Below are 27,687 nucleotides of genomic sequence, written 5' to 3'. Positions count from 1 at the left end.
CGGAGGGAGAACATGCAAACTCCATGCAGAAAGACCGGGGCCGGGAATCGAACCCAGAACCTTCTTGCTGCAAGAAGGTCTTGCTGCTCTACCAACTGCGCCACTGTGCAGCCTGCAGGTAACTTTTCTGTTTCGTAAAATTACCGTGTAGCCCATAACACATCGTAAAAATGTAGCTCGAAAGCAGGCTATCTCCAAAAGACAATTAGTAGTATAGTTGTCATTTTTCCAACAGCCATTGAACACATCACGGCATCAACCGCCTGTTGCTCCATCTAGTAAAACTCCGCCGCTCATTTGCGGACTCAGCGCCCGCTGAGTTCAGACGCTGCCAGACGGTAACAACCGCGTTGCTCTTTTTGAGCAACTTTAGCTTGTTGGTCGACGCTGGGACTTTGAAACAATGCCGTTATCTGGACCACAGGCGATAGTCTGAGATGGAGAAAACCTTCACAGAAGATGACTGCGTGGATTCAGGAGCAGAGACCGGGGGGTAAGTGGAGCTGAAGTGTTTCTATGGCTTCTCCTTCTTAATTAGAAACAGCGAAATTGCCGAGTATTTATATTCGTGACTTGAATAGCGCATACTTTTACGACTGTAAAAAGCCGGGCGAGTTTAAAACGAGCAACACGGTGGCGCTACCAAAAGCCTGGAAAAGGTCGTTTTCTTTATTATTTATTAGGCAACTGAGGTAAATACAGTAAACACGCAACATTTTCTTTAAAAAAAAACCCCGATGTGGTTTCGATAAAGAACATGTTTAGGTAACTTATTAAAGACAAATACTTTATGAATTGATGAAGTATTCAGAGTTATTGTTGTTCACTGTATTTCAGCTGTTAAACAGAGACGTGCTTCGGTTTCTCCTGCGGTACGTCGCTGTTGGTGTTGATGTGTTTTACAGTAGACGTAAATTAGTGTTGTTTACCTTTTGGAACATGGTGACATAGCAGTAAATTTAGCAGTAGTCGTAGCGGTAGTTTTTATTTGTTTATTGAACCGTTGTTTAGAAAACAGATTGATCTCTTTGGATATTTTGAACAGAAATGCTGCATATTTTGCTTTCCTGTATTTTTTTTTTCACTCCCCAAATACTTATTTTGACTATTAGGCCACTACGAGAATAAATACATAAAACGGAGATCAACATTAAGGTTGGGTGATGTGCATTTAATGTTTTATCACAGTGTTGTGTTGCACTTATTGCCCAAGAAACCGATGATTAGAAACAAAAATCCATTTTCTCAGCTGGAAATTCATCACTGCGGACAGTCCGAACTTTTTCAAAAACAAACTCGACTCTAAAAATAAACTCTCCCTGTTATCAAACAGGCTGCATCCATACAGCAGCTACATTCAGTAGTGTGACTGCCCTGCTAAACATTGCAAAAATAATTGCAATTTGAATTGTTAACAATTTTTTAACCAACATTAGAAAAATAGTTCAAACAGTAAAAGAAAACAGATAATACATATCAAGCAATTATTAAAAAGATGTTGTTTCCACATACACCATGTACTCAATGTCAGAGGATTCACTTTTTTGTTGTTGTTGTTATAAGTAAAGTGTAAATCAAAAGTGGTGTTAGAACCATAAACTACAGCCAATAGTTTGGTCATAAATGTTGCAAGAGATGTAAAGAGTTCAGATAAAGGTGGTGCCATTGTTGTTGAGCCTGTTTGTGTCATTATGTCCTCCTTTAATTGGCTTTTAAACTGTGTTTGAATACTTCAACTAGCCATAGTGTGGGTCGGAGCCATTAGTGGGTCAGAGGGTGAAAACTTGCACCATTTAAAATGCTCCAAACTTCATCATTCTGTCACGAAACTTGTTGATTTGTAACTTGTGTCTTTTTGTGTTGTGAATCTTTACGCTGCGTACAGCAGAAGCAAACATTGCTCTAAGAATAAAACTTTATTACTGTCAGTCAGGCTGCTTCACTGCATCAGTGATGCATAATTTGAAAACTAAATGCTAGAAGAAGACATGGCGTGTGTTGTAAGCCTGTCACAATAATACATTTTTGCTGGGATGATAAATCATCCCAGAAATTATTGCGATAAACAATAACATTGTTGTTTTGAGGCCATCGTCAACTGATATGATTGCAACAGAAAACCTTGTCAAAGATCAATAAACTTTAGATTCTAATGGACATTTAACACTGGAACTGGAAGACATTTTAAATATCCAAAATAAATAACAACAAACAAAATTAACTATGAAGGCCCTGTACACAAAATTGTCCTTCAAAAGAAAAAGCACCGGTTGAGACCAAAACACCAGACTGAAGACTTTTGTCTGGCAGAAAGAGAGAAAAGCGAAAAACAGTAAAAACCGTACAAATGGGAATTATTGAGCTCGTTTTATTTTTATTATTCGATCAATTGATTTTTTGCGACAGGCCCAGGGTGCGATAACACTGATGAATGTTGCAGTAACGATAAGGCTTCCAATAAGTAAACAGATAAAAAAAAAAGTGCTTTGTTCACAGATCCCTGTTGTCTACCCAGCAACTGGGACAAGAAGAACATTAAGATCTAGATGAACCTTATCATCTCCATGTGACACCTTGGTTTGCAGTCGACAGAGGAAAAAGGCAAATAAAAAACTGACAACATTAATGACTCAACTGAACTCATTTTCGAAGCTCTGTTTGGTTTTGAATGGTTTTTGGAATAAAAGTGACCTAACAGACGCATTTGGGACGGTGCCGTATTTTTAGCGTTGAACGAGAATCGCTCAGAGGTCTGATTTATGACGATCAGCACGGAGCCACATAAATGGAAAGTGCTGATGTGAAAGAAAGGAAGAGCGGCTGATAACCACAGAGCTGCCGCCTCCACAGAACCCCGTCCTCCTCCAACTCCTCCTCCTTCTGACCTGCAGACACCCGTCACCTCCACTCCAGTCGCACATGTCCTTGAGGTCATACTACGTTTTCGTTTCAGAGCTCGCTGGTTTTAATCCAGTTTGCAGTGAAATGAAAGCGAGTTCAGCTTTGCCTTCCTCCTTCCGATCTCTGTCTCTCTGCTTTTCTACTCTTATCAGCCAGCAGACGGCTCAGTCTGTGCAGCTCTTCAGGGGTCATTCTGACTCACGTTGGGTCACTCTGCACTCGGGCCTCGCGTGCTCGCCCAGGCTTCTGCCTGTCTGCGCTTCCACTTTCTGTTTATTGTCTTTGGACGGAGATGAAGTGAAACGCCGCTTCCAGTCTCGGAGCGTCAGGCGGGACGTCAGCCGGAGCCGCCGCTGCCAAGCCCTCGCGCCCCGAGGAACCGTCAACTGCACACGCCACCAAGCTACTCTCCAGAGCTGTGAAGCTGAAAAAGAATATTTTTCTTATTTCCATTCACAATTTTCCTTTTTCTTTTTTACTTTTACGAAGCAAACTTTTCTTTATTTCCTTCGTTTTCCCCCTCTTTCTTGACAGTTTCCCTTCATAGTACCCCGCCATTTCTTTCTCTCTCTCTCTCTTGCTTCACCTCCTCATCCCACATCTCTCTCATCCAGTGCTAATTCTCATTAGGCAGACTGAAAACCTCCTGCTGCAGGAAACAGACCCACTCCTCTGTTTCCTGCTGCTCCAGAGCCCCTATTAGTTTAGCGATGAAGACGCAGGAGGGTGCACGTTGGAGGGACAGTGTTCTCTGGCTGTCAGCGAAACCCTGTGGGACTAATATCCTCAGCTTGGAAAGTCCATGTGTGAGCTGAGGTTTCGCAGATGGTTCCTGTAATTACATAATGGAGAGTATCGGTTAGCTGCCGCAGTCAAATTCGGCAGCATGTTTCATTACCTTACAGCCGTAGTATTCGTACCTCGAGAACATTTTCAGATTCTCCCACGTTTCAAGATTCAGCGTGGTGTGTCGGGATTTGCTGTGACAGGCTGATGCCGGGAATAACACGATTAAAATGTTTCTCTAATTTATTCACAAATCAAAATCTGAACATCGTAGCATGCAGGACGGTCAGTGATGTTTAGTGTTAAACTATTCAATCCATCACGTGTGGCAGGCAGCGTAGAGAGAGCTGTAATCAGAGAAGACGCTAAGAAACAATAGTGGTGGTTCTGCAAAGTATTGGCGAAAGGAATACGAAGGCATGCCACACTTTTAAGATTGCAAAAATGTAGACCATGTATAATTTCATTTTCATTTTTGCAATTGTGAACTACGTTGTGTTGATACATCACAAAAAAGCCCAAAGAAACAGCAAAACGTTTATGGTTGTAACAAAATGGAAGAAGTTCAAGGGTTTTTACAAGGCAATGCAGGAGAACAGTTCATATTCTCAGCTCCATCATTTTATATTAATTTCCTTGATTTGTTTATTCATTGCTAAGCGTAGGTTAAAATGAACATCACCATATTTTGCTACTTCCAGGAGATAATTAGCTTTGCTTATCAAATAATTTAACGTGCTGCACTGAGAGCTGAGGTTATTTGTTGTCTTTCATATGCTGGAACTTCACAATAAATTAAATGCACAACTAGGAAATATTTGCATTTCCTACGAAACAGCAGGGAGAAATCTGTAAATTAAATTTTTTTTGGTAGAAAATTGCTGAATAAACTGAAGTTAACTGAACAAAACAATGGCATAACTGTTAGAATTAAAAGCAAAAACTGTCAAAAAATGTTGTTGAATATTAACAAAATGGAAGAAACTTTAGAAAAGCAAGAAGAACCTGAACACACATGAATAACATACAAATAATTGATTTGATCCAATCCATAATGACATCTATATAAACCACAAAATGACTCATCTGATAACAAATGATGCTTAAAGTGATGAAACTTTAACTTTGTAATTTTCTTTAATCACTTCAGAAGAGATCATTTAGAAATGATCTTGCAGTGGAAATGAAAATGACTATTTGGTCTTTTCACGTCTTTGGGTCATTAACACGTTTTTATTAGAACTGATATCAACTGCAACATTATTTCTGTAATTTTTTAAACAATTTATTTTTTTAGGGTAGCAAAAGAAAAACGACAAAAAAACCCAAAACACATCTGGTCAACTTTTTCTATACCAGTCGAATCCGTTTTCCGGATTCTCGTTGGATCTGCAGTCATGTCCAAATGTTTCCAGCTGAATAATGTCTCATGTTGCTGTTTTACTGCCAGGAATCCCAAATATGTTAGATCCCTCTCATTAAAATGTGTTTCAGCTTAGTTGCTTATATACAGTGTAAACAATTTGATCGGATTGCAACAAAACGGTACCTCAGTTCGTCAGATCTGCCGTACAGAAACATCACTAGTAGTAAAACTGGTGAGGTTCTATACATAAAAGCAGAAATTAGTTTATTTTTTTATAGAAATTGTCACTTTAGATGGTAAAAATGAGTTCTCTAATGTATTGTACAGTTGGACAAACAAATAAATATGAACACCGACCTTTTTGACCTGTGTCGGAATGCTATAGAAATATGCTTTCACCTAAATTATGCAGTAACACTCTGAGTGTGGTGGGGATGATATCTGAGTAAACGTCCCAGTGTTTTATCCTAACCACACTACGATGTCTGTGCATTTTTGTGACCTGTCCAGCTGGACGTCTTCTACGCTTTAACCAAAAGTCGGTATTTGAAATAGCAGCAGGTCGTCCGCATGTAGAGTGCACTTTATACTGTAATATAAACTTCTGTCTCTTCTCTCTGTTTCTTGTCTTCCTCGTCGCTCCCGATGTGTCCACATCCCGTCTCTGCATTCATTTGTTTTTTTTTCTCCTTTGTCTTTTTCTCTGCAGATCTGATTACAGTCCTCTGTCCTCGACGAGCAGTAAGTAACCTCGACACGAAGCAGAGCAAACGCTGACGCGTTCACACTCACAGCTCAGGTGGCAGGACTTTATCTCCTTAATGCATCCTGACAAAATAAATCTTCTCAGAGGGGAGAAGGCTGGTCGGGGGGTGGGCTTTGTTTGCGCTTAGTGGTCTCTGAAACCAGCCGCACGTTTTTAGGGAAGGGTTTTTGTGTAGGAAAAAAACCCAACAGCTTGCTTTCCACCGCTGCTTTCATTGCACCAGCATGCAGTTTACCATATTTTGTGTTGCACAGCGGAATTGGAGCAAAAACAAAAATGAAAAAGAAGGATATATGTGTAAATTGTAAAGGATATGTTGGTAAATAAAACAAAATCTATGTGAAAAATTAAAAAAGAAAACATTGCATTAATCTGATTGTTCATCCCTGAACATTTTTTACCGAAGCGCTTATCAATTCACTTCAATACGGTGAGTCAAATTGAACTGATGTTGATCTATTTCACATTCTACCTCATAAACTCTCCAAATCCAAAATACCTTTTTTCTTTTTTTTTTTCTTTTTTTGGTCCTTGAGTCCAAATTTTCACATTTCTTCAAGCTTAAAGGACGTGAAACATCTCCACCTGCCTTTTGGTTTAATACTGATTTTAATTTATAACTGCTTATAACTTCATCCACCTTTTCAACAAACCCTGAAGGAAACAGGGAAGTGACAATTTTTTAGAAATATATTTTTTTTATAAGCGAGGGCTGAATTATCTCCTCCTTATTGGTTTTGCTCCAATAATGAGGTTATAATAATGTCATATTGTAATTAGCCATACTTTTTGTTCTTAACTAAAAAGAAACCAAATCCTTCAAAATCTGTCGCCACCTTGTTGAAAATGGTATCGAGCATTTTTCTTATTATCGGTATCTAATTTGAATTTTCTTTATTTTTTGGCTTCAACCTGACTTTGCAGTTTTCCCTACCAGCTAATTTCTTGCTTTTTCCACAGACTTTGAAAAAAATTGCTGTTTGTGATGTCATTGTTTCCCCACATATTTTCCAGTTCTTGATGACTGTGCAGCGACATCTGTATAATGAGGTGGATATTTTTACAGTCTTCTCCTGACTGATACCTTTACAGCTTGTACACCTACCTGTACATTTGAAAGCTAATGCACTTTATTTGTACATTTCCTCCTCCTTATAATGATTTTACTTTAGTAAAAATTCAAATAATCTAGATAATAATGTAGCCACCTAGATGCCTCACGTGCATTTTGTTTAATAATCTGACACATTTTTTCTACTTCCGCGTTTGCATCTGCATGTTTCCCGATCTTATGACTTGTGCGACAAATCAACACAGAGATACAACAGGTGGACCTTCAGCTGTGATTAACCGCAGTGCTAATTTAAAGATCTTGGTTTGCAGAGGTCACGACCTGCCTTCGGTCAGTAGGCCTTTCACAATGAAGGGATTAAATCTAATATTAGCCCATTAATCTGGTCTTCAGGACGCGGCCTCGTCCCAAACTGCACCACACCCACAAGTCAGGAAGAAGAAGAAAAACACACACACACACATAGAGAGAGAGAATAATTCATCAGCGGCTGTCTGGTTTGCTTTTCCTCTCATGTTTCCTTTGTCACTGTTGTATCAGATGAACTTCTGCTCACTATTGTCATAACTGGAGGTCAGCACAGAAGCAAAATGCCCCATAGGACACAGTCCACACACACCCGGCACAGTTCCTTGCGAAAAGCGCTTACTCTTGGACTTTTTCAAATTCTTTCATGTTAAAACAGGAACCAAACTAGTAGTTTTTAAGTGATGCACACAAAAGTTGCACAGCTGAAGGAGGACGGAGCATAATGAGTCTCAAACCTTTTTGCAAATAATAAACAGAAAAGCTTGGAATGCATTTTTATTTATCCGTCTTCACTCTCCTACCTCTAAATAAACTCCAGTGCAGCGAGTTTCCTTCAGAATTGGTAAATAGACTCCACCTCAGTTTAAACCCAGCTGCTGCGCCAAAGTTTGTTGTCAGAGAACAGCTAGATGTTTACAAGCCTGTAGTTATACTAGGAAAGACTTCCATCTGTGATTCCAGGGCGGCTAAATAAGAGTGTTTTTAATTATTTATGAAAAAAAATTTAAACCATGTATCATTTTTTTCTTTCAGTTCACAATATACACTAATTTTACAAAAAATCTTGATAAAATATGTTGCAGTTTCTGTTACGTAGCAAAATGTAAATTCTTCAAGGAAGAGTGCAAATATATTTCTGAACTCTTCCTGAGTTAAAACAGTTTTGTTCCTTCTAAATGAATATTAACTTGTTTTATTTTTTTGTTTGTTTTTTTGCATTATTTGAGGTCTTCATTGCGTCTTTTTTGTTCTTTTGACCATTTCTCATTTTCTGTAAATACAACATTTTTGCTTTTTAAGTTCGAAGGCATGTTGTCAGTAGTTCATAGGATAAGAGAGTAATGATCATTTTACTCAAACATATACCTACAAAAAGTAAAATCAGAGAAACTGACAAACGTCCCAAAGCTCATGATTAAATGCAAAACCAAAGCCGGTGTTTAAAAAGCACATGCCTGATATTATCTACTTTAAAAAGACCCCATCTATGTTAAACACTATGAAGGAGATTATGTAGGAGAGAGTTTGCTAGTCATAGGCGGTGTGTCTGAGCTGAGTCTGAGTGACCTATGACCCCGTCGTCTCTGTTAGTTTCCCTCATGTGCCTATCCACATATATAAGAATTATGAGGCTGGCTGCAGAGTGTTTTTGGACCAAAGGAAAGAACTGTGACTGTATGAACTCACAGAGACGGAAAAACAGACAGAAGAGGACATGTGCTGCATGATTTGTCTCAGCTACAGCAACCAATATATGGTGGATGTAAATTTATACGTGGAAGTCCGAAGAACGGCTGAGATCCAGGAGACAGAAAGTTGGACGAAAGACGAAGAGATAACTTGAGATGCGTTGAAGTCGGCCAGCTTTGCTGGTAACGCTAAAGCAAAAAGGACAACGAAAGAATGAGCGAATGAGTGTGTTTATTAGAGGCAAACGAGGAACAGAAGGAAAATCTTCAAAGTGACAAAAAAAAAGGAGAAGAGATTCGGCTTATTGAGGGCTTTTCTTGCAACACAGAGGCTCGGAAAAGATTGATAGATAGCGGTTTGCGGGTTGACGCGGAGGAGGCTCGGATTTTCAGGGATCTCACCGTCACCAGCAGATGTTTTACTCACGGAGCCAAGACGCATATTTAAGGCGTGTCCGAGGAAATTTGTTTTTGCATCCTGCATTCTGAACATGCTTTACTGCATTCAAGCAAGACATTTTTTTTTGTGTGTGTCTACTGTGCGTTTGGATGCCAAATATGTGAAAACTTCAAAACCGTTGCAGCTAAACGGCTCCGTGCCGAGTATCAGACTACAGCCTTTGTTTCATTTCCAAGTCTTGTACCTCATAGATCACATGTGCTTTGATTTATTCGGGTTTCCTAACCATTTGGCAAAGCCTTGTTGTTTTTTTCATCGTTATTATCACATTTTATTATCATTGACTGGCCCGTTTGTTTGCTTATTTGCCACATGGTACGTCTCATCCTCACCGTCTGAAAGACAGCGCCGGGTTTCCTTCTGGACGGCAGAAGCGTTGCAGTGATGTCATTCAAAGCCCCTTCGAGAGCCGTCAGGGTGAATGAAGCTTCAGCTCTCTCGCACAAAAACACAGACACTCGCACAAAAAAACTGGACGTACTTTCTGTTAAGCTAAGCTGATCGGATCCAGATTCTGCTGTTAGACAGCTCACATAAAGTGCTACCAAATTATTCGTGTGCCAAAAAGCGATCTGAACCGTGAGTCTGGGGTCACAGCTCGAAACGCTGCAGTCAGCTGTTTGCTAATTGAAGCCACTTTTCCCTCTAACTGTCTCGATGTGATCGTGCATTAATTCTTGTGCACAGTGAAGTCGAACGGTGCTGTCAGGCAACGTGGGCCCATTTTTCATAACTCTGAGTCTTTTATTTTGACTCAGTCAGCAAACTAGTAGTAATACAGTAAATTAGCGCAGCTATTTCCATGTTTCTGAAGTTTTTCTCTGTTTTGTTTTCATTATTTCGGGCCTTTTAATTTTGAAGACGGTAAACGGCTAGATGGACAAGATTAAGTTTAAAATATTCCCAATGTGGATTTGGATATGAAGTAAACCATCTGTGGTCGGCTAAAACCTAAGCAATGTGCACTTTTGTAATTTTGGACAGAGTCGAGAAATTCCAAACATAAATGAAATTATACGAAAGACACGAGGCGATATGAGACTCTTATAATGAGATATCATGGAGTAAACGCATAAGGGTTTTTAAAGTATTGAGATAAGACGATCTAGTGGTTTTTATTCAAAACAAAACGACGATTATTCCTACTGCTGCTAAAGTGATTTACCTTTTGATTTTTACAGTTCTTACTGTTGTCTGTAACATTTATTGTTGTTTTGAGTTACATAAATGTAGAAGAAGCTACTAACATTTCTTTAGCAGCTTAATAAAATCAGAATTAGCTTTATTAGCTTTGTGTGCACAAACTAAGGATTTAACTTTGGTTTTTAGCATTCAGACTTAAAGGTGTAAATATATCAACTTTAGAGGAAATAAAAAGAGAATAATGGAACAGAAATATATATTTTTTGCTTTCTGCTCTTCATATAGTCACAGTGGGACTCTATCAATATATTAGCTCAAAGCAGTAGCTGGGCTGTCTGCTCTGGTAGAGGCAGCAGTAAGCTGCTGCAAAGACCGCCATTCTTTGCTTGTCTATAATAGTTATTTTTAAAAAAGTAATTAGTGTTTTTTGTAGCCTCTCTTTACTAAACACATTTAAAAAGAAGACACATCCATTGAAAACCTTTGTAGAGCGTTTTCCAGGAATACGCGCTCTGAAACAGACCTGTGGTTTCTGTATTAAGACAACAATCTCCAGATTTAGGGAACTTATTCTGTTTCCCGTCTTGTCAGTCTTGTGTTTATGGCTTCTACAAATGTCACTGTTCAGCAATCTGTCTCTGCATCTGTACTAATTTAACTAAAATCAAATCAGCTGCAGTAAAAATGACCTTCATGTTGTTATTATGATGTTTTATTTTTTTATTTCTCGTGTTTGTGAGACCGTTGTTGCCCTATCAAGCCAAACGCCCCAACTCAGATTTCCTGGCACTCATGACTTTTGGCGTTGGTGCTAAGTTTCGTCTCCTAATCTTTGCTCACAGTCTGCCGTAACCGGTAATAATCTAAATGCTTCCTCCTTCGTCTGAAACCAGCAGCATTTTTAGGCCATGAGCAGCGGCTCTGCATTTCAGCCTGACTTTTATCTTCTGTGAAACGTCAGGGTTGGCAGCACAGACATACAGAACTCTTTGTGCGTTGCTCTGTGGGAAAAGAAGTCTGGATTTCCCTCCGTTATTAGACCGCGCTTATGTCGCTAGTGAATAATCTCATCAAGCTAAAGTGCCAACTAGTGTTCTGGTTTGTCTTCCAGACCAGCGAGTAAACAAACCCGCGTTGGTTCTCTCGTGTCAGCCAATGCAGATTCATTTAATTATATGCATTGATGCAGACGCGCAGTTTTCCCTATGTGAAGAGCGAGATGCAGAGCAAGAACAGTAACTTCCATTTCATTGCATGTGAGGCGTCTAATTGGAAACGACATCTTAGGAAACAGCGGGGGGGATTTTTACAAAGTGCCGCAACGAGTAGGAAAAAAACAAATAAGCAAGTAAATATTGTGAAATAATTCCGGGGGGGTTGTGGCTCATGTGGAACTGTTTAGAGGTCCAGTACTATGGTGCTGCGAAAGTTTTTCTTTAGCAATCAGAGTACAACAGCAGACATAATAGACTAAATCAACAGGAAATAATCACAATAAGATGCCGTGGCATTGAGAAGTAGCTCTCAACCGTCTAAAATGAATAGCGGCTAATTGATTAAATAAATAAAAGATGCGACAACTGTACCATCGCTTGCTTTCTCAAAACGTTGAGAAATATGTACATAATGCGTTCTGCAGCTGCATTCATGTCCCGATACAATGACCATCTGAGGCCCGAGGCAAAGAAGGACAAAATAGAATAGAATGCATTTTATTATCATTATACAAGTGTACAATGAAATTAAAAGCCCTTTTTCCAGTGCAGACATGTACATGAAAAAGAAGTGCACATAAAATGTTTATATACAAAAATTTACCAAATTTAAAAATACAGAATATGAATAAATATAAAATATATATAAATATTGCACAGAGGTAGTGTTGTTGAACAGTGTAAATATTGCACAGTAAAATGGAAAATAGATGGGTTTATTAGAAAAAAATTACATTCTGCAATGGAACAGCTCCAGTAAAGTTTTTGGGGTATCCATCCATACATCCATACATACATACATACATACATACATACATACATACATACATACATACATACATACATACATAAAGCCACACGTAGATTTTCGATTTTAAATATCTGCTTATATCTGTTTTACGATCCAGAACTTTTTTACGTAAACTTGCATTGCTGCTTCTAGTCTCACAGCGTTGTATAGTCCGATGTGGATAAACCATACAGATGCTGTCAGTCACTCAGCTCCAATGTTTCTTCTGGTATTTTGTTGATTTTTTTTAAATTTTATTATTATTTTTTTTTAATCTTTGAGGTCGGAAGATCTTTTGCCATCGCTCTCATCCCTCACTCCCTCCACAGATTCAGGACTCTGGGTTCGAGTCTGAAAACGTTTAATATTACTTCCCGTCATATCCATGTCTGGGGTTTTACTGTAGATGTGAAGCAGATCATTATGTAGACTTTATTGTGCAGCGTGACCCACAGCAATGCAGGAAAAAGGAACTCTGGATCAGTCGCTGATGTTCATTCCAATAATGACGTCGGATCGATTAAAACGTCGTTCTGCAGTGTTGCGTTCACTCAAGTCTGTTAAAAACATACGCATGGGTCAAAAGTTTTATGTAGCTGAATTCATTTTTTTAAATCACTCATAAAACTGCTTTAGAAGTGTTGCTGTTTGGAGATGATGTTGTCAAAGTTGTAATATGGACTTCGTCATGAGAAGGAGCTGAAAGTATGGTAAAGTATTTGTGGCTTTAATGTCTGTTAATCATTATAACACAAGCTGGGATTGTTTGAAAAGTTGTTTTTTTATACAATGTGAACTGGAAAGAAAGAAATCTGTCTATCTTAGCTATATTACAGCCTCCACATGTTTATCTTTTTTGGAACAAGTCAACCAAAATGAAATGAAAATAGTTTTTGTCGTTTTTTTCTTTTTGTTGTTGTCATCTTCACCAGAATAAAGAAGCCCCCATCTTGAATTTCCTCCTCCTCTCTCTTTGACCGAGAGCCAAACGAGCTAAAGCTGTGACTGTTGGACTCCCGCGTGTTCGCAGGCGCGCGCCCGCGCGCAGACGGAGACGCGTTGTGAGGCGAAGCCGAGTTTTCACTTCTAATCACTCTCATATGTGGAGGGGCCACTGGAGGGATTGTTGTGTTATCTCACGTCGTCATCTGCGGGTTTGCCTGGGAGCATGTGGTCCCGGTTAACACCAGAACATGAAGCCAGAGTAAAAGTCTCTGGGAATTACAGAAGACAGGTCGGTCTTCAGTCTGCTTGTTGATGACGTGCCCATGCATGATGGTGCGCCGCGCGCCGTCAGAGCAGAACATCAGCTTCAGCTCCAAGGTGGATTAAGAGCTTAGAGACACACTTCTCCAGGGCTTTGTGCACACACTACCCCGAATCCCCCCTTGCAAAGGCTGACTTAATCACTAATTTAGTCTCCTCTACCCTGAACCCCATTAAATCGCATAGCAAGAAAAAACTATTAGCTTAATGTGCTGAATAGTTTTGGTTTGGTGCACCATAAATAGAAACACATGGCACCATGTTCATCTCCCCTGAATACAAATGGTGTTCCTGTAATCAGTCAAATATTTATTTATTTATTTATTACATTCAATATGTAAGCTGCATATGGGGCTACATTGGGGCCATAAAGTTTGCTCAAAAAGTTTTTTGAAATTTCAAAAAATAAACACATTCAAAATGAAAATATATGAAACAGAAAAATTTTTTTTGAAACACCAAAAGATTCAAACTGAAGAACAAATTATAACATAATTGAAACTGATGTGTGCTAAGCCCAGCCCCTTTTTTTTTTTTTGTAAATGTCAATTTTCTTCTAAAACAACAACCTAATAATCTAAAAAGCAAAAAGTGAAAAACATCACTTATAAAGGTTTTCAAAGACAGAGCTGAGCCAAAAATATTCCAGCATCTCTTTTAGTTTCTCAATCAGAAACTAAACCTGCCATTTTTAAAATGCTAAACTTTTTTTTTTTTTACGTCTTACTCTAATACTACTATAATCTCACTCATTTTGTGTCGTATTTCCAGATGTTTTTATCCTTTTGTAAAACTTGTCGATTTCACTTTGGGACAGTAAAGTTTGGTAACAGGAACGCCAAAAAATTAAGCAGCAGTAAAAGGTTTTGCCTTCAAAATGTCAACACGAACATCTCTGGTCAGTTTCAACCAAAACTGAACTCTATGATTGTCATAAAGTAAGAACTCACTGACTATTCTGTGTAAAATGTGGTAACCAAAATCATAACTCGTAGCACAATCCACAGCTTTTGGGCCGTCAGACAGAGGTGAGCACAGCAGCCTTAAAGTAAGTGATCATGGAGCAATCTGCCACTTTTTGCTTGGTTTTCTTACCATTCTCCCCACTGTGTTAAATCTGTCTGGGTTCCAGTTATATAAAAGAGTTTAATTATTGTTTTGACCTCTTCCTCGTGTTTCGGGGAGAAGCTTTCTTCCTTTTAGAACCGTTTATAGAGATGAACACGTCTGCCTCACTTTGCTTTTAAAGTACAGGATGAAGAAAGGCTTTTGTGTCCTAAAAAGCTAGAAATGATCAATGTTGCATTTATTTCACTGGAAAGATGTCAAACTATGCCACACTAGGACTTTTGGAAATGAGCGATTTGTGTTCTTACAGTAAAACCTGAATTTATTCTAAGGCTTTTTACACATATTTAGCTGATTTGCCAAAAGAAAAAGTTGTGGAGAGTGAAACAGGTTTAGTTTCTGTTGTAATTTATTAGACTTACCTAAAACTGTGAAATGCTACTGATGTTTATTGCTGTATGTCCGCACAAAGAAAGTGTTGTCTATAGGTCATGCTTTTGTTCAAGGAACTTTCTTTAGATTTTTTCAGGCTAAATTGATACTAAAGCCTCAAAAACACAAAGCCCAGTTCTTTCCTCCCTCTTACCTTAAATCCTGTTCTGTTTATTTTTTCTCATCTCACGTTGACGACAATCTGTTTGTTCTCTGTTGTATCTCAGTCTTCGCTTGCATTTTACTCATTATCCCGGGCCTTAAATGTTTGGAGGATGTCTGGATGTCAAGGAGAATAAAACTGAATGTTAGACAGATGTTTGGAAAGGTAAGATGGGCCCAGCAGGCTGTTATTTCCCTGGCTTCAAACCCAAACCTTCCTCTTTGATCCGGCTACTAGGAGCCGTGGGATCAGTGAGATCATGAGATTAGGACAGTGTGAACACAAAACAAACAAGCACAGAGAGATAGCTTAAAATAAAAAACAACTTTAATATCTGGATTAAACAGATTATTGGCATTAGCGTGATTGATGCCGCCCCTGAACTGTTTTGGCTGGGCTTTTAATGAGTCGGTAGTCGGGCAGCTGGGATGAAGATCTCAGCCAACTGGATGAGTGTGTTTGTTCACAGCAGTTTTCAGAAAGCAATTGCTGCTTAGAGAATGAGGATAAACAGAAACCGCGTTGCTACGGTGATGAGATGGGATGTTGCATGGAGACTATCCCGAACCCTCCAAGTACAACTGTGTAGGTTTGAGTCGGAGTACCAAGGTTTAACGAGATACGGCTAAAGTCTTCATTTTCTGTGGCTTAAAATCTGTAATTAGACTATCCGTCCCCCATCTGTTGCTGTGCACTGTCAGTCAGCTGGCAGAAAGATGGCTACCAAACTTTTCACATGCTCACAATAGAGATGAATTGAGCTGAAAACACAGTCATAGGGTGAAAAGGTGAATAAGAGTGTCCTGTCGTTTCTTTTTAAATAAAGCTAAACTTTCTGGTAGCAGAACCAACATCTGCTTGATGGAGTCCAAATGTGGCCCACGCTGTCCTTTTCCCCAGATTTTTAGGACGGATCTGACAGATCCTTCATACCCCACTCTATCCCATGAACAGAAAAACGTTCCTATGGTAACAAAGCAAAACGGAAAGCTTAGACCGGTTTTGTTGTTAGGTTTTTATCATTTGCATTGTCTTTGATCCAGTTTTTGTTGAATAAAGTATTTAATCTATTCATTAACTTAATAAATTTAACTAAATAAGTAATAAAAAAAGATGAGCAAGATTTCAAGCTTGTTGCTAGGCGACAGGACATATGTCAAGTTAAAGGGGCAATAAGTTGTAAACCGTCCATTTCATAGCCGTGCCAAAGACGTAGCGTCTCTCTGTAACAATATAAGGTTCTGTGCCACTATCACATTTACTTGAAGCTCTTTGCATTAAAATAGTGACAAAATTGTGACTATATTGTGTGTGTACCATCATCCATGGTGAGTTTTTAAATTGGAAATCGGGCAGTTCCTCAGGGCAGCATTAGAAAGGGGACAAATGACCACCAGAAGAAATAAAAAAAGAAGTGTTTGCCTGTGGTAAATGGAGAGTTTTAACCTCCAGCTTGATGCTTTACTTTAACCCCACAATCTGTTTTTTATTTCCTGCAAACCGATTGGTTTTGAGACGGTAGAAGGAGAAGCTTGCTCATAAAACCAGTCCTGACAGAGTCACCACTGCACACTGTTTCTCTAATAATAAATGCATTATATCGGTTTTGTAGCAGCATGAATATCTTTTGCTGAAGCTGCCCACTAAAAGCTGGCTACAGAGTGGATAGTCTCTCCATCAGTGTGGTTTTCTTTAAAGAAAGTTGCATCGTTCCTTATGTGTTGATGTTTTCACTGACTGGCCTAATCCCGCTGTCAGTATAACCAAAACACACTTTGCAATTCGATGCCTAAATATTCTAATCGTGTTGCTTCAGTCGACCTCTAATGGAGAGCTTTTTGCATCGCTCCACAGTAACCTGATCTGAACGTTTTCGGAAATGTCACCTCTTTGGTCAGAGCAGAAACTGCTCTTTTGTGAAGGCCAGTGGGGAAATCACAGGACAGACACCGTCCCTGTTTGGCTTCGCTGCTTTATGGAGGGACTCTGGCAACAGTCAAACACTCTGCTGTGCCGCGGACACGCAGGCTGAGCTTGTCCTTTCTCACAGGCAAAGTGAAATGGGACGAGTCCCCAGAGAAGCGCGATAAAGACAGCAGGAATAAACCTGGAAAACAGGCGGAATAAACACAGACAGATAAGATGTTAACACGCGGGAAGAGAAACTGGCGTAACTACGAGCAGCCGGGAACGCTGCCAGTGTCTGAGTCAGCGAGCGGAGGTTTTCCAGGTCGGGGGTTCAGGAAGAGGCTACACCTGAATGCGTCGCTCTTGCTGTGGTCTTGGACATTCCTCCTGGCCTCAGTAATGACTCCTAATGGCACTAATGAGCCTTCGCAGAGGAGACTCGCACCACATGGGTGTTTTAGCGAGAAGAGGGGCTGAGGCAGGGGGGTAGAAAGGTAAACAACGAAACCGGGGGGAAAAAAAGATGGAGCTGGTTTTGGTTGAGTGGAATAGAGACAGCTGAGAGCAGGAGATTTGTTAGGGAACGGAGGGAATGGAAAACTTGAAAGAGGAAAATAACCCGAGCCAAAAGAATAACAGGAGAGATATTAACGTTGTGCTGGCATACCAAAATATTCTCCGTTTCCATTATCAGAAAGTATCCTATACCTTTCCAGATACTCTTTTGGCATACCAACCGTAGCTGTGCAAAGTTTCCAGATTGGGCAAGAAAAAAAACAAAAATCAAGTAATCATAAAGATATATACGTTTTCCAGTTACATTTTGCAGCCTTGTTGTTATTATATATGAGGGCTATTATTTTAGCAACTGATTAATCTACTGATTTTTTCTGATAGTCGACTTAATCGGATAAAAAAAATCAGATTTTTCTTTTAACCACTTAAGTCTTTTTTATACAATTATAAAACATGCAGTTAAGCAAATAATTCAGTTTCTGTTTTAAATACCTAGAATGCAATAACAGTGAATGTAGCAAAGGATGCATCTGCAGCTAAAAATATACTTTTAACATCGACGTGTGAAAAGCTCAGGCCTTTTATCTCAACTTAACATTAACATAGTGTAGGGACGACCTGCAACTGTGTTTATTAAACCAATTAATAGTTGGACAGTAAAAAGTGCTAAACAGGAGGGTTTTTTCTGCATTTGAACTGGGCAAAGCGAAAACTGCTGTTTGAGGAGTTTTATTAAAAGCGTTGCTCTTTTAGCAAATGGTTATTTTAGTGTCTCCACACTCCAGTTAATGATTAATCTACTTCTAAATTAGTTGATGATTATTTCAATAATTGATTGATCCGATTAATCGTTTCAGTCCTACTACATTTTTCTGGTCTCTTTTTTTTTTTTTCTTTGCATGTGTGCTCCTGGAGGTGAGTTATCCATGGGTGAGCTCCAAGACCCGTTCCTCGTCAGCATCCACCTCATCTCCGACCCCGGCCAGGGCAAGTTCCTGCAGCGCGCCGCCGACGCTGTGCTGGCCTGGGTTCACCCCGAGCTGCAGCTCTTCAGAATCTCCGAGCGGGCGTCCACGTCTCAACGGCCGTGGCCGAAGCGGCACCAAAACAGCGGCCCGTCTGCCGGATCTCAGCCGGCCGTGGCGGTCATCCTCTTCCTGCAGGAGGCGTACGGCGGCGAGGAGCAGATCCTGACGCTGCACCGCACCCTGCAGAGGCCTCCGTGGCGGTACCACCACACGGAAAAGGTCAGCAACGGCCGCAGCATGCTGCCCCTCACGCCGTGCAGTCAGGACTTTTTCGTCTTGTCCCCCGGCACGCCGCTCTGGGCCGTCCGGCAGGTCCACTACGGCAAGGAAATTGTGCGGTTCACAGTTTACTGTCGCCACGAGAATTACGTCGACATGGTCCGGCTCTACAAGCTGCTGCTCCAAAGACGTGTGGCGCAGAAGAAGGAGGACTTTTGCTTCTTCGTGGTGTACTGCAACCCCGACATGGAGATCCAGCTGTCGTTTAAGAGGCTCCCACGGGGGCAGAGCCCCGCTGTGCTGGACTCGGCCGTGATGGAGGTGAGGGTGCGAGACGTTGGAGTGCTGGTCCCGCTGCTACCTCACCCCTGCAGCCCGATCAGCGACGTCCGCTGGCAGACGGAGGATTATGATGGGAATAAAATCCTGCTGCAGGTGAGCATCCTGGTTTGCTGCTCTGCAAATGCATAAATGAATATAAAAACTAGAGCTAAGCTGCTTTTTTTTTTTATTAACTGATTCAGTGGCATTTGCAGATCTTTTTCAGTTCCTAACAGGTAACCTCTGAGGAGTTCCTCCTGTTTAGCTGCAGCTGTCTCCCCTTAAGGTCTCAGAAAACTTTCCCCACAGCATGATGATGTGTTCAGGGCAATCCTCTTTTTTAGTTTGTATATAAAATAAAGGCCCTAAAATATATTAAATAAATAATATTATGAAGAAGTCAGAAAAATCTTCTTTTTTTTATCCACTTCACAAGAAAAAAGCTACTTTGTGTTGCTCTATAAATCACACCAAATCAAAATTAAACTGAATTTCTTTCAGACAAAATATGAAAACATTCATTTTGTATGAATGCTTTGGTTGCATAACAGCGGATTCTTCTAGAAATCTTGGTTCTCTCTCTGCTGGAGAGACAGACTTGCACAACAAAGTGGTTGTTTGAGGGGTATCGGTTTCAGAGGGGGTGTGTGTGTCCAGGCAGTGTGAGATAAGTGGTTTGGAAAGTTCAAGCTGATTAAGATGCAGTCCATTACCGGGATTGGTGCAACACGGAGAAACAACAAGCTAATCTGTCAGGACAATGGGCCATATGTATGATGCTTAAGTGCCACCTGGACTGAAGTCAGAGGTTCTTCCACAACGTTACGCCAGTAGGAATATTTAGTTTCAGACTTGGTTGTGTGCAAACACTGCTTTATTTATTTATGTGTTAATTTTATCATAACCGATTGGTTTTAATATATCTTCGGCGTTCACACGCAGGTTCATTTACGAGCGTGATCTGACCAGATGGAATCACACAACGCTACGTTTAGCAACGTAACTCCGAGCTGCTATAGCTGAAAACAGTTTCAGCTATAGCAGCTGAACCCTAAGCAGTGCAGATCATGGCGATCTCCACGTTCATCCAGTCCTGACTTGTTACTTGAGTTTGTTTTAGGCTGAATTACCAGATAACAGTCAAAGCTGTCGTTTACGTTTTGAGTGATGTCGGACATCGCTCACAAAGGTCAGACCTGCTTATCCTGAGATAACTGAAGCTTACAACACTGAGGGTCTTACTATCGCCAAATCAGCGACCTCATTACCCAGCACCCCCTGCTGCTCATCTCCAGCCTGGGTGCGCTGGCTGTGTGCAGACGACCTGTTGTCTGTTGGGGAAACGACACACACACTCGCTCTTGTTTTGGCCTCCTTTAAGTATCACTTAGGCTGAAATGACAGCTTCATGACAGCGCTTACAGCCTCCGACTCTGTGTGGGAGAGCCAAGAAGGCGGCCATGCAACCACTTCATGGCTCAAAGTAGAGGAGACAAAGTGAATAAGAGGATAAGGAGGGAAGAAGGAGAAGGAGATATGAAGGATGGCGGAACAGGCTGAGAGGAGAAACAGCTGTTGACGCAGAAAAAGTCTTAGGATTAATTGAAAGAGGTGAACAAGTTACAAAGCATTAATTTCATTTTAAAAAGTCTTTTCAAAAACAAGAAAGTCTATTTCTTTAATACAAACCTTTGCGACTCTGCGAACCACAACCTGCTCCTTCCCATCAGTGTTCTGACAATAATCTCAATCTGTTTAATCTGAACTCTGTCACTTCTGGCTCCCTGAAGGCCAAAAGTGTGCGACCGTCATCAAGTGTTGGAAGTTAAGGGTTTAAAGTGACAGTTCAAAAACAATGGCTGACCCGAGTTCATGTGTTTGATTTATATAGACTCTGAAGTGAAAGCTATGCAAGCAAATAAACTCACCACCATAAATTAACTCTCAGGTCAGCGGCTCGGATCTGCTTCGTCTGCAGATTTAGTTAAATTCTTGGCTTTGCTGCTAAGCGTTTGTTTTTTTTTTCCTGTCGTTTTGTGCCTTGAACTGCTAAAGATATTTTTAAATTGTGTTAATGAAAAACACAATAGTCATTTTTCTTAGACACTAATGGGTGTTCCAACAGTATAATTGTCTCAAAACAATCATCTGAACGGGTTTGAAGTGAAGAAAGTTAGCTAAAGTTGAGTTTTTGGAATTTGTGGCTCTCGTATGGTTTCAGTTTTATTGTTGTTGAGTTTTGCTAACTCTGTTCCTAATTGACCACAGTAAGGCTCTGGTCAGAAAGCATGCAGGACATCAGTAGACTTTAAACTGTTTGCAGTAGGACTACAGAGTGGTGCATTCTGGGTGCAAAAAAAATCATATCCTGCACCACAGGAAGGAGAACTGCTTCGTGGACGGTCCACTTCAAAATAAGAGCATGAATATGAAGGATTCTTAATAGTAAATAACCAAAATGCCATTCCAGATTTCAAACTTTATTCAACTGAATGTTTACAAAACAGAAAAGTAAATTGTAAAACTTCATATAGGGGAAGCAAAGTGTGTTAAATGTTTTCAAAGTTGGTAAAGCCAAAAATTTAAAGTCTATAAATAGTTACACAATTAAAATGCCATAAAAAAAGATGATTAAAAACATTCACAGTTAAAACAAATAAAAACTATCTGTGAAATATTAGACCTTTTGAACATTAAAGCAAATTCACAAGAAAACCAAACTTCTGTAACAAATAACAGAAGTTAATCAACAAAGACTAACAGGTATAAATACAGTTCTGACCAGAATTGTGTTTTAATTCAGAAAAAAATAGCTTTCCAGTTTTTCCTTGTAAACCCACTAACATACTTTACAGCCATTTGACTCAACAATTATAGTTGCCGATGTTAGAAATTAAGAGTCGCTCTTCAGTTTGTCAACTCGTAGCTCAGCCCTTCTTTTGATTCCAGAAAAATGATAATTTCCTGATATCCCTCAACATGTTGACATCTTAAAACCTGCCCCACACACCTCTGTGCTCTGCCATTGGATGCCTGTGAGACAGGCTATTGCTTCTACTTCTCTGTTTATAAAGCTTGATGGCAAAGCTGCCACCTGAACAGGAATATGGGGAAACTATCATCCCCATGCATGGAGCCGTGCAGCAGAAGCAGAAACGGAGACGAGAACTTCTACTGACAAGAAAAGGATCCACAGCTACTGTGATTTCGAAACGCAAACATTTCTACGTTCGTGGCGAATTATTGGTTCTTATGTTTCTGAGGCGGCCTCTCCGTGGGCGATGATTGACTTTCAGGTTTTCAGGCGTTTTCGAACAAGACTTTTTGTAACACTCGGCGCTCTGAAAGCGAGCACTCGAGGCTCGTCTGGACGCTGATGGCTTCTCCAGCTGCAGCTCTGATTCATAAAGGGGCTGACCCGAGAACAGCCAGCGTGCGGTTTGAACGCTCTCGGGGTTCCCCGCCTGCGCATTTCACCTCCTGAAAGTCGCGTGAGGAGCGCTTTGTTGTATGGGAGCTCTGCGTACGGGGGGTCAGTGGTCTCGAATGTGGCTCCTCCCTGTTTTGGTAACCTTGATGGAGTTATGTTTCTGCAGATGTGCTCAAGCTATAGCATAAGGAAGTTCTTACTCCTCGACATTCCTCTCTTTTGAGCAAGAATGAAGTTCTTGTGAACTTTAGGGAATCATGGATTTGATTAATAGGCACCTGTTTTAGCTATAAACCCACAAAAAAAATGTGAAGATACTACTTCTTTTAAAACTGAGCAGGCCTGATGGAGATGAATGACACTGAAACGCACACCGGCCATGAAAAATGTTGTCTGGCTCGGAAGAAACCTGTGTTTCCTGGTTGGAGACGTGAAACTGCAACCGATGGGACGCTAGAAAAAGACAGAAAATCATCTCTGTGGGAAACGTTGTGGAGGGCCAGAAAGCAAGAAGGGACTGGAGCAGATCTCATGAGGCAGAGAGAAGGATGTGTGTCAGCATCAGGCATGGTGCAGAGACGGGCTGAAGCTGGTTAGCGGCGGATAAACACTTTTCCTTTAATAATGTGTTTCTCTGCCACCAGCACATTTAGCAGCGTGTTCATGAGGATGGGTAACAGCGCTTAGACCCTCCTCCTCTGGCTCTGATTGGTTGCTTTTGGTCGGGAGCGGTACACCTCTTCAGACAGCAGCAGTTCAAGGAGGAGGTCGATCTTCTCACACATTATCTGTCTCAAAACAAACTGTCGCGACACGGTGACGGTTTTAACAAATATGTAAAAAAAAAATCACATTCTTTATAAAAGTTACACACTGCAGCTTTCACCAAACTAAACTGTTTCTGCTTTGGTTACTTGGGGATTACTAAAATTGAAATAATGAGCGGGATTTTTTTTTTCCCCCTTCAAATTCAGTTACCATGGTTACTGTAACCACACACTGATATTTTAATGCAATCATAACGCTGGACATGAAATGACTTCTTCAAGTCTGAGCGCAGTTTCATCCCCAAGTCAGTACCAGCCTTGTTTCACGACCTCTCACCAGCATTAGCATTCACAACAAGTTCTGCTGTTGGGGAAAAGCAGAGAGAGAGCAAAGGAGGCAAGGGGGGGAGGAATGAGCAGCGCCACACGAGATTGTGATTGGCAACACAAATACCTGGCTCTGGGCTCTGATTGTTGGTTTCTAGTCAGCACTGGGAGTGTTGGGAGAAGGCAGAAGAGCTTAATTTTTTCTCACAGATTATGTCTGAAATAACATAGTGACACTTTCGACAAATAATTAAAAAATATATTTTTTATAAAGGTTGCCTTCTGTACGTCTACTGACAGACATCAAGAGAACAAAAACAGTTGTATATTGTTTTTTTTGTACAGTGTATCTAAATGTCTGTTTTTAGCCTCTTGGAAACCGAGTAGCTTTTGAAGTGCAAAAATAACACAGTGAACCTCAGCATTATCACAGCCTCTCACTGGATTACTGTCTTGCTATTTCAATCTTTTTCCAGTCAAATTCCAGCTCCTAAAACGTAATCACAATTGTTTCAGCTGCTCTCTGTCCTGCTTCCGAAGCAGCTGTGAATATCTGAGCGGGTCACGTTGCACAGACAGAAAGGTGCAGCAATACAGACTCTTTGTTCTTCACAGTGAGCATCGTCCTGTGGGTTGAAAAACACACCATTATTAAGAAAACCCGAGTCTTTAGATAAAACAATACGTAATGCAGTTTTGCAGACCAGGCATCTCGGTCATCCTCACTTTTCTCCCGAAGCTTTAACATCTTGATTGCTTAAATCTAAATCAGATGTGGCCATAAAAGGCAGCTAAACTCCATCCAGCTGACCGAGTATTTATTGGCCTGCAGAATTTGAATGGACAGCTCTGCAGACACTTCTGCCAAGTTTATCTTCCAAGCCGTTCACTGCCATTGTGATGTTGCATATACTGGTAAACGTGACGACAAGGACTCTGATACAGATAACTTCTGAATCTGTGCTGCTGGGTGTGTTTTAAGTTTTATTCAGCTATCGACCACATTTACACTCCTGTTCCTAGCAACTGCCCTGGAAAGTGGCACTGAGGAGTGAGATTTCATTTTAGTGTATCACCAAGCGTCTGTAAAGAGTCACAGACTAATTGCATCAACATGTTGCATTACAGTAAAGAAATGGCTTTACTCATAGCGACCGTTTTTCTTTTGATGCAAGTCTGTCAAACTCTTCAAGAGTGAGCTTCTTAACGAGCCACGGGGGCCAAAAGTGAATATGTTTATAGTGAAACTAATAAAAACTGCAATCTGTTTAGCTTAGCACCGCGCCAAGCAGATGCTATTTCCCATGTTGGCTCAGGTTCAGGGCTGACTTCAGCTTTGAGTGGCACGGCTCCAGTGTTATTGTTACTAGTTGCGGACCTGTAGCTTTTCCAGCTACAGCGGGTCAAAGTGTCTGCCATAATGTCTTAATTATTCTGTTGTTTTAAGATTCGTTTGTTATCTTTAAGTGCTTTTAGAGTGGCTGGTGTTTAGACGTAACAGTGCACTCTTTGTTTTTTTTTTGTGTCCGTGTTCAGGTCCAGGGCGCGTGCTTGAGAAGCAGACAAAACCCTTGCTGCATGGCACCGGCTGTTGGCGAATCTGCATCGGCTCCGTCCAGCTTTACCCGCGCCGTCACCTCCTACAAAAACCGCCGTCACCAACAGAGGGTGACCTCCCGTCCCAGAGGCCACCAGAGCTCCCACAGCTCCCTCCCACTGGCCTGCGAGGAGCAGGACGAGCAGGAGGAGTGGTCCGACCAGCAACTTCCTGACCGCCGGACCTCGCATTGGAGGGGTCATCAGTCGGGTTCGCATTTCTCTCTACCCAACCTGGGCTCCGCCGGCTCCTACTCCGCCCGGAACCCTCCTGCTCCGGGCTCCAACCTCCACAACCGGGTCTGCTCCCTCCAAAGGAGACCCTCGCTCGTCCCGCCTTTCCGTCTGAACGTGGACTCTCTGATCGGGGCGGAGGAGACGGACGTGGACACGGGGCACAAGGTGAATCCCGGCAGCAACGCCGACCTGTCCGTGGTGTCCGCTTACATCAAGTCCAGCCTGCCTCTGACGCCCCGGCCGCTGTCGGCGCCTCCAGAAGACGTCAGAGCCGCCTTCTCTCCAGATATTCCTGACGGCACCTACAAGTCGGCCACTCTGGGCCGAACGCCAAACAGCTTCTCCATCGACTGCAGTCCCTCCGCTTTGCTGGGGGCGCATCTCCAAGACAGCAGTTTGAGCACGAGTGACGTTTCCATCAACCTGTCAGACAGCTGCAGCATCGTTAGCGCTCCGATTGAAGAGGCAGACAGGGTAGAAGAAGAGCAGGAGTTCTACATTTGAAAGGTCTGAATGTGGCCACTGACGACAGGTTTTAGTTCTGAACACAGCTCCACTATGCCACCTAGTGTCTGGTAGTAGAACTACAGTAGAAGAGAGGAACCTGAAGCACAAACCTGTTTTATTGAATGTAGATAGGAGCACTGTAAATATCAGTCACATATTATTCTCAGTTAGTGATCAAATAACTGTACAGAAGCTTTATTCATTAAATATAACTACTTCCCTTTTCAGGGTGTAAAATATTTTTATAGCACAGTTGGTTTTATCTACAGTGCTTTGCAAAAGTATTGATACTTCTTAAAGTGGAAGGAAAAGGATATGAATTTTACATTTTACTTCAGTTACGGCCGCAAGGGAGAGAGTGTCCAGTTTTATACTTCCAGAAAGTCAAACTTTAGATTCAAAATAGCTGAGGTTCAGTCAGAAAACACCTTTGATCAATGTTTTTTCAAAGATTCTCAACTACATTTAGGGCCAGGCTTTGACTAGACCATTCTAATGCATAAAAACACTTTGAAACGATTCTGGCTGCTGGAAAGTGAAGATCTGTCCTCATCTTAATTTCTTTGCAACCTCTAAGACGTTTCTTTCCAAGATGGCTCCCCGACAACTCCTACCAACTTCCCCGTCCGTCCCTGCTGAAGAGACACATCCCCGCAGCATTATGCTGTCGCTACCATGTTTCACAGAGTGGATAATGTTCAGAGTCGTGTGCAGTGTTAGTTGATCCTTGCCGGCTGTAGTTCTCTGCATGGCTTATAGCAACTTCAAACTGGTTTTCTTCCTTTCCTGCCCTTCACAGCTCAGTGCTGCGTTGTTTTTACCTGTAACTTAAATTTCCAGTACAAATATACATTTTTGTTGTAATGTGACAAAACATGTAAAAGTTCAGAGCACTGTATCTCTTCAGTGTGCAAACACACAATGACACATCTGGTTTGGAGAAAATTATAATAAATAAACACAAACGTAAAGCAGTTAGCCTCTTAGGTTTGCTGTGTGCAGTTTATTGCTTTTTTTTTTAGCCTGCAAAAAGACCATGACATTTTTTTAAATTTTCCTTTCCCACATCCTGAACATCTTCTAAAGCAAATATGGAGAGAAATTCGAGAAGAGAAGAAGCTCAGCTTAACGTTTTGGTGGAGCATGTTAGCATAAAAACCCAAATATGTGTTTATTTTCTACTCTGCTCATCATCATAATGCTCATCTGATAAGATGAGTGGGCATTTATGAAGCTAGTGTGGATTAAATTGATTTAACTTTGCTCTAGATTAGCACTCTTTAAATATAAATAAAAATGAGCCCATCTTTAAACGTCACATCTCCGTAAGTAACAGATGCTGGGTTGTTATTGTGTGTAAATGGTTTTCAGTGAGTTAAGTCAGTTTCCGATTTCTGCATTATTATAATCTCATCACTCTTTTAAAATAGTTCAATTATACAAGAAAAGAACCCATAAATAGCCTAATTACATAAACTTTTTGTTGTGGTTATTTTACTTGCGTGTTTCATAATAAATGGCTCTCAGAGACGATCAGTGAGATAAATTATTAGTTTAAGGGTCAATCCAAGTAAAAGTAAAAAAAAAATTAACTCAGAGTGGTGATTTTCAGAAGCTGTTTATATTTACTCTATGAATAAAATTAATTGTGTGTGTATAGAAAAGGCTGGATGTTCTGAAATAATA

At 40.8% G+C, this 27,687-nt stretch overlaps 1 protein-coding gene across 1 annotated transcript; it reads left to right on the top strand.

Annotated features, from left to right (window-relative positions):
• Window positions 1-132: 132 nt before the first annotated feature.
• Window positions 133-27,444, top strand: fam124a (family with sequence similarity 124 member A). Its single transcript, XM_015047385.1, has 4 exons — window positions 133-493; window positions 5,763-5,794; window positions 18,485-19,251; window positions 25,198-27,444. The coding sequence occupies exons 1-4, from the start codon at window positions 438-440 to the stop codon at window positions 25,996-25,998; spliced, it is 1,656 nt and encodes a 551-aa protein (XP_014902871.1). The 5' UTR covers window positions 133-437; the 3' UTR covers window positions 25,999-27,444.
• Window positions 27,445-27,687: the final 243 nt, after the last annotated feature.

This window comes from Poecilia latipinna, unplaced genomic scaffold, assembly GCF_001443285.1.
Source record: "Poecilia latipinna isolate Pla-1442-1.1 unplaced genomic scaffold, P_latipinna-1.0 Scaffold823, whole genome shotgun sequence".
NCBI classification, from domain to species: Eukaryota; Metazoa; Chordata; class Actinopteri; order Cyprinodontiformes; family Poeciliidae; genus Poecilia; species Poecilia latipinna.
The sequence above is the reverse complement of the archived record's forward strand: the minus strand, read 5'-3'. Positions and strand labels throughout refer to the sequence as shown.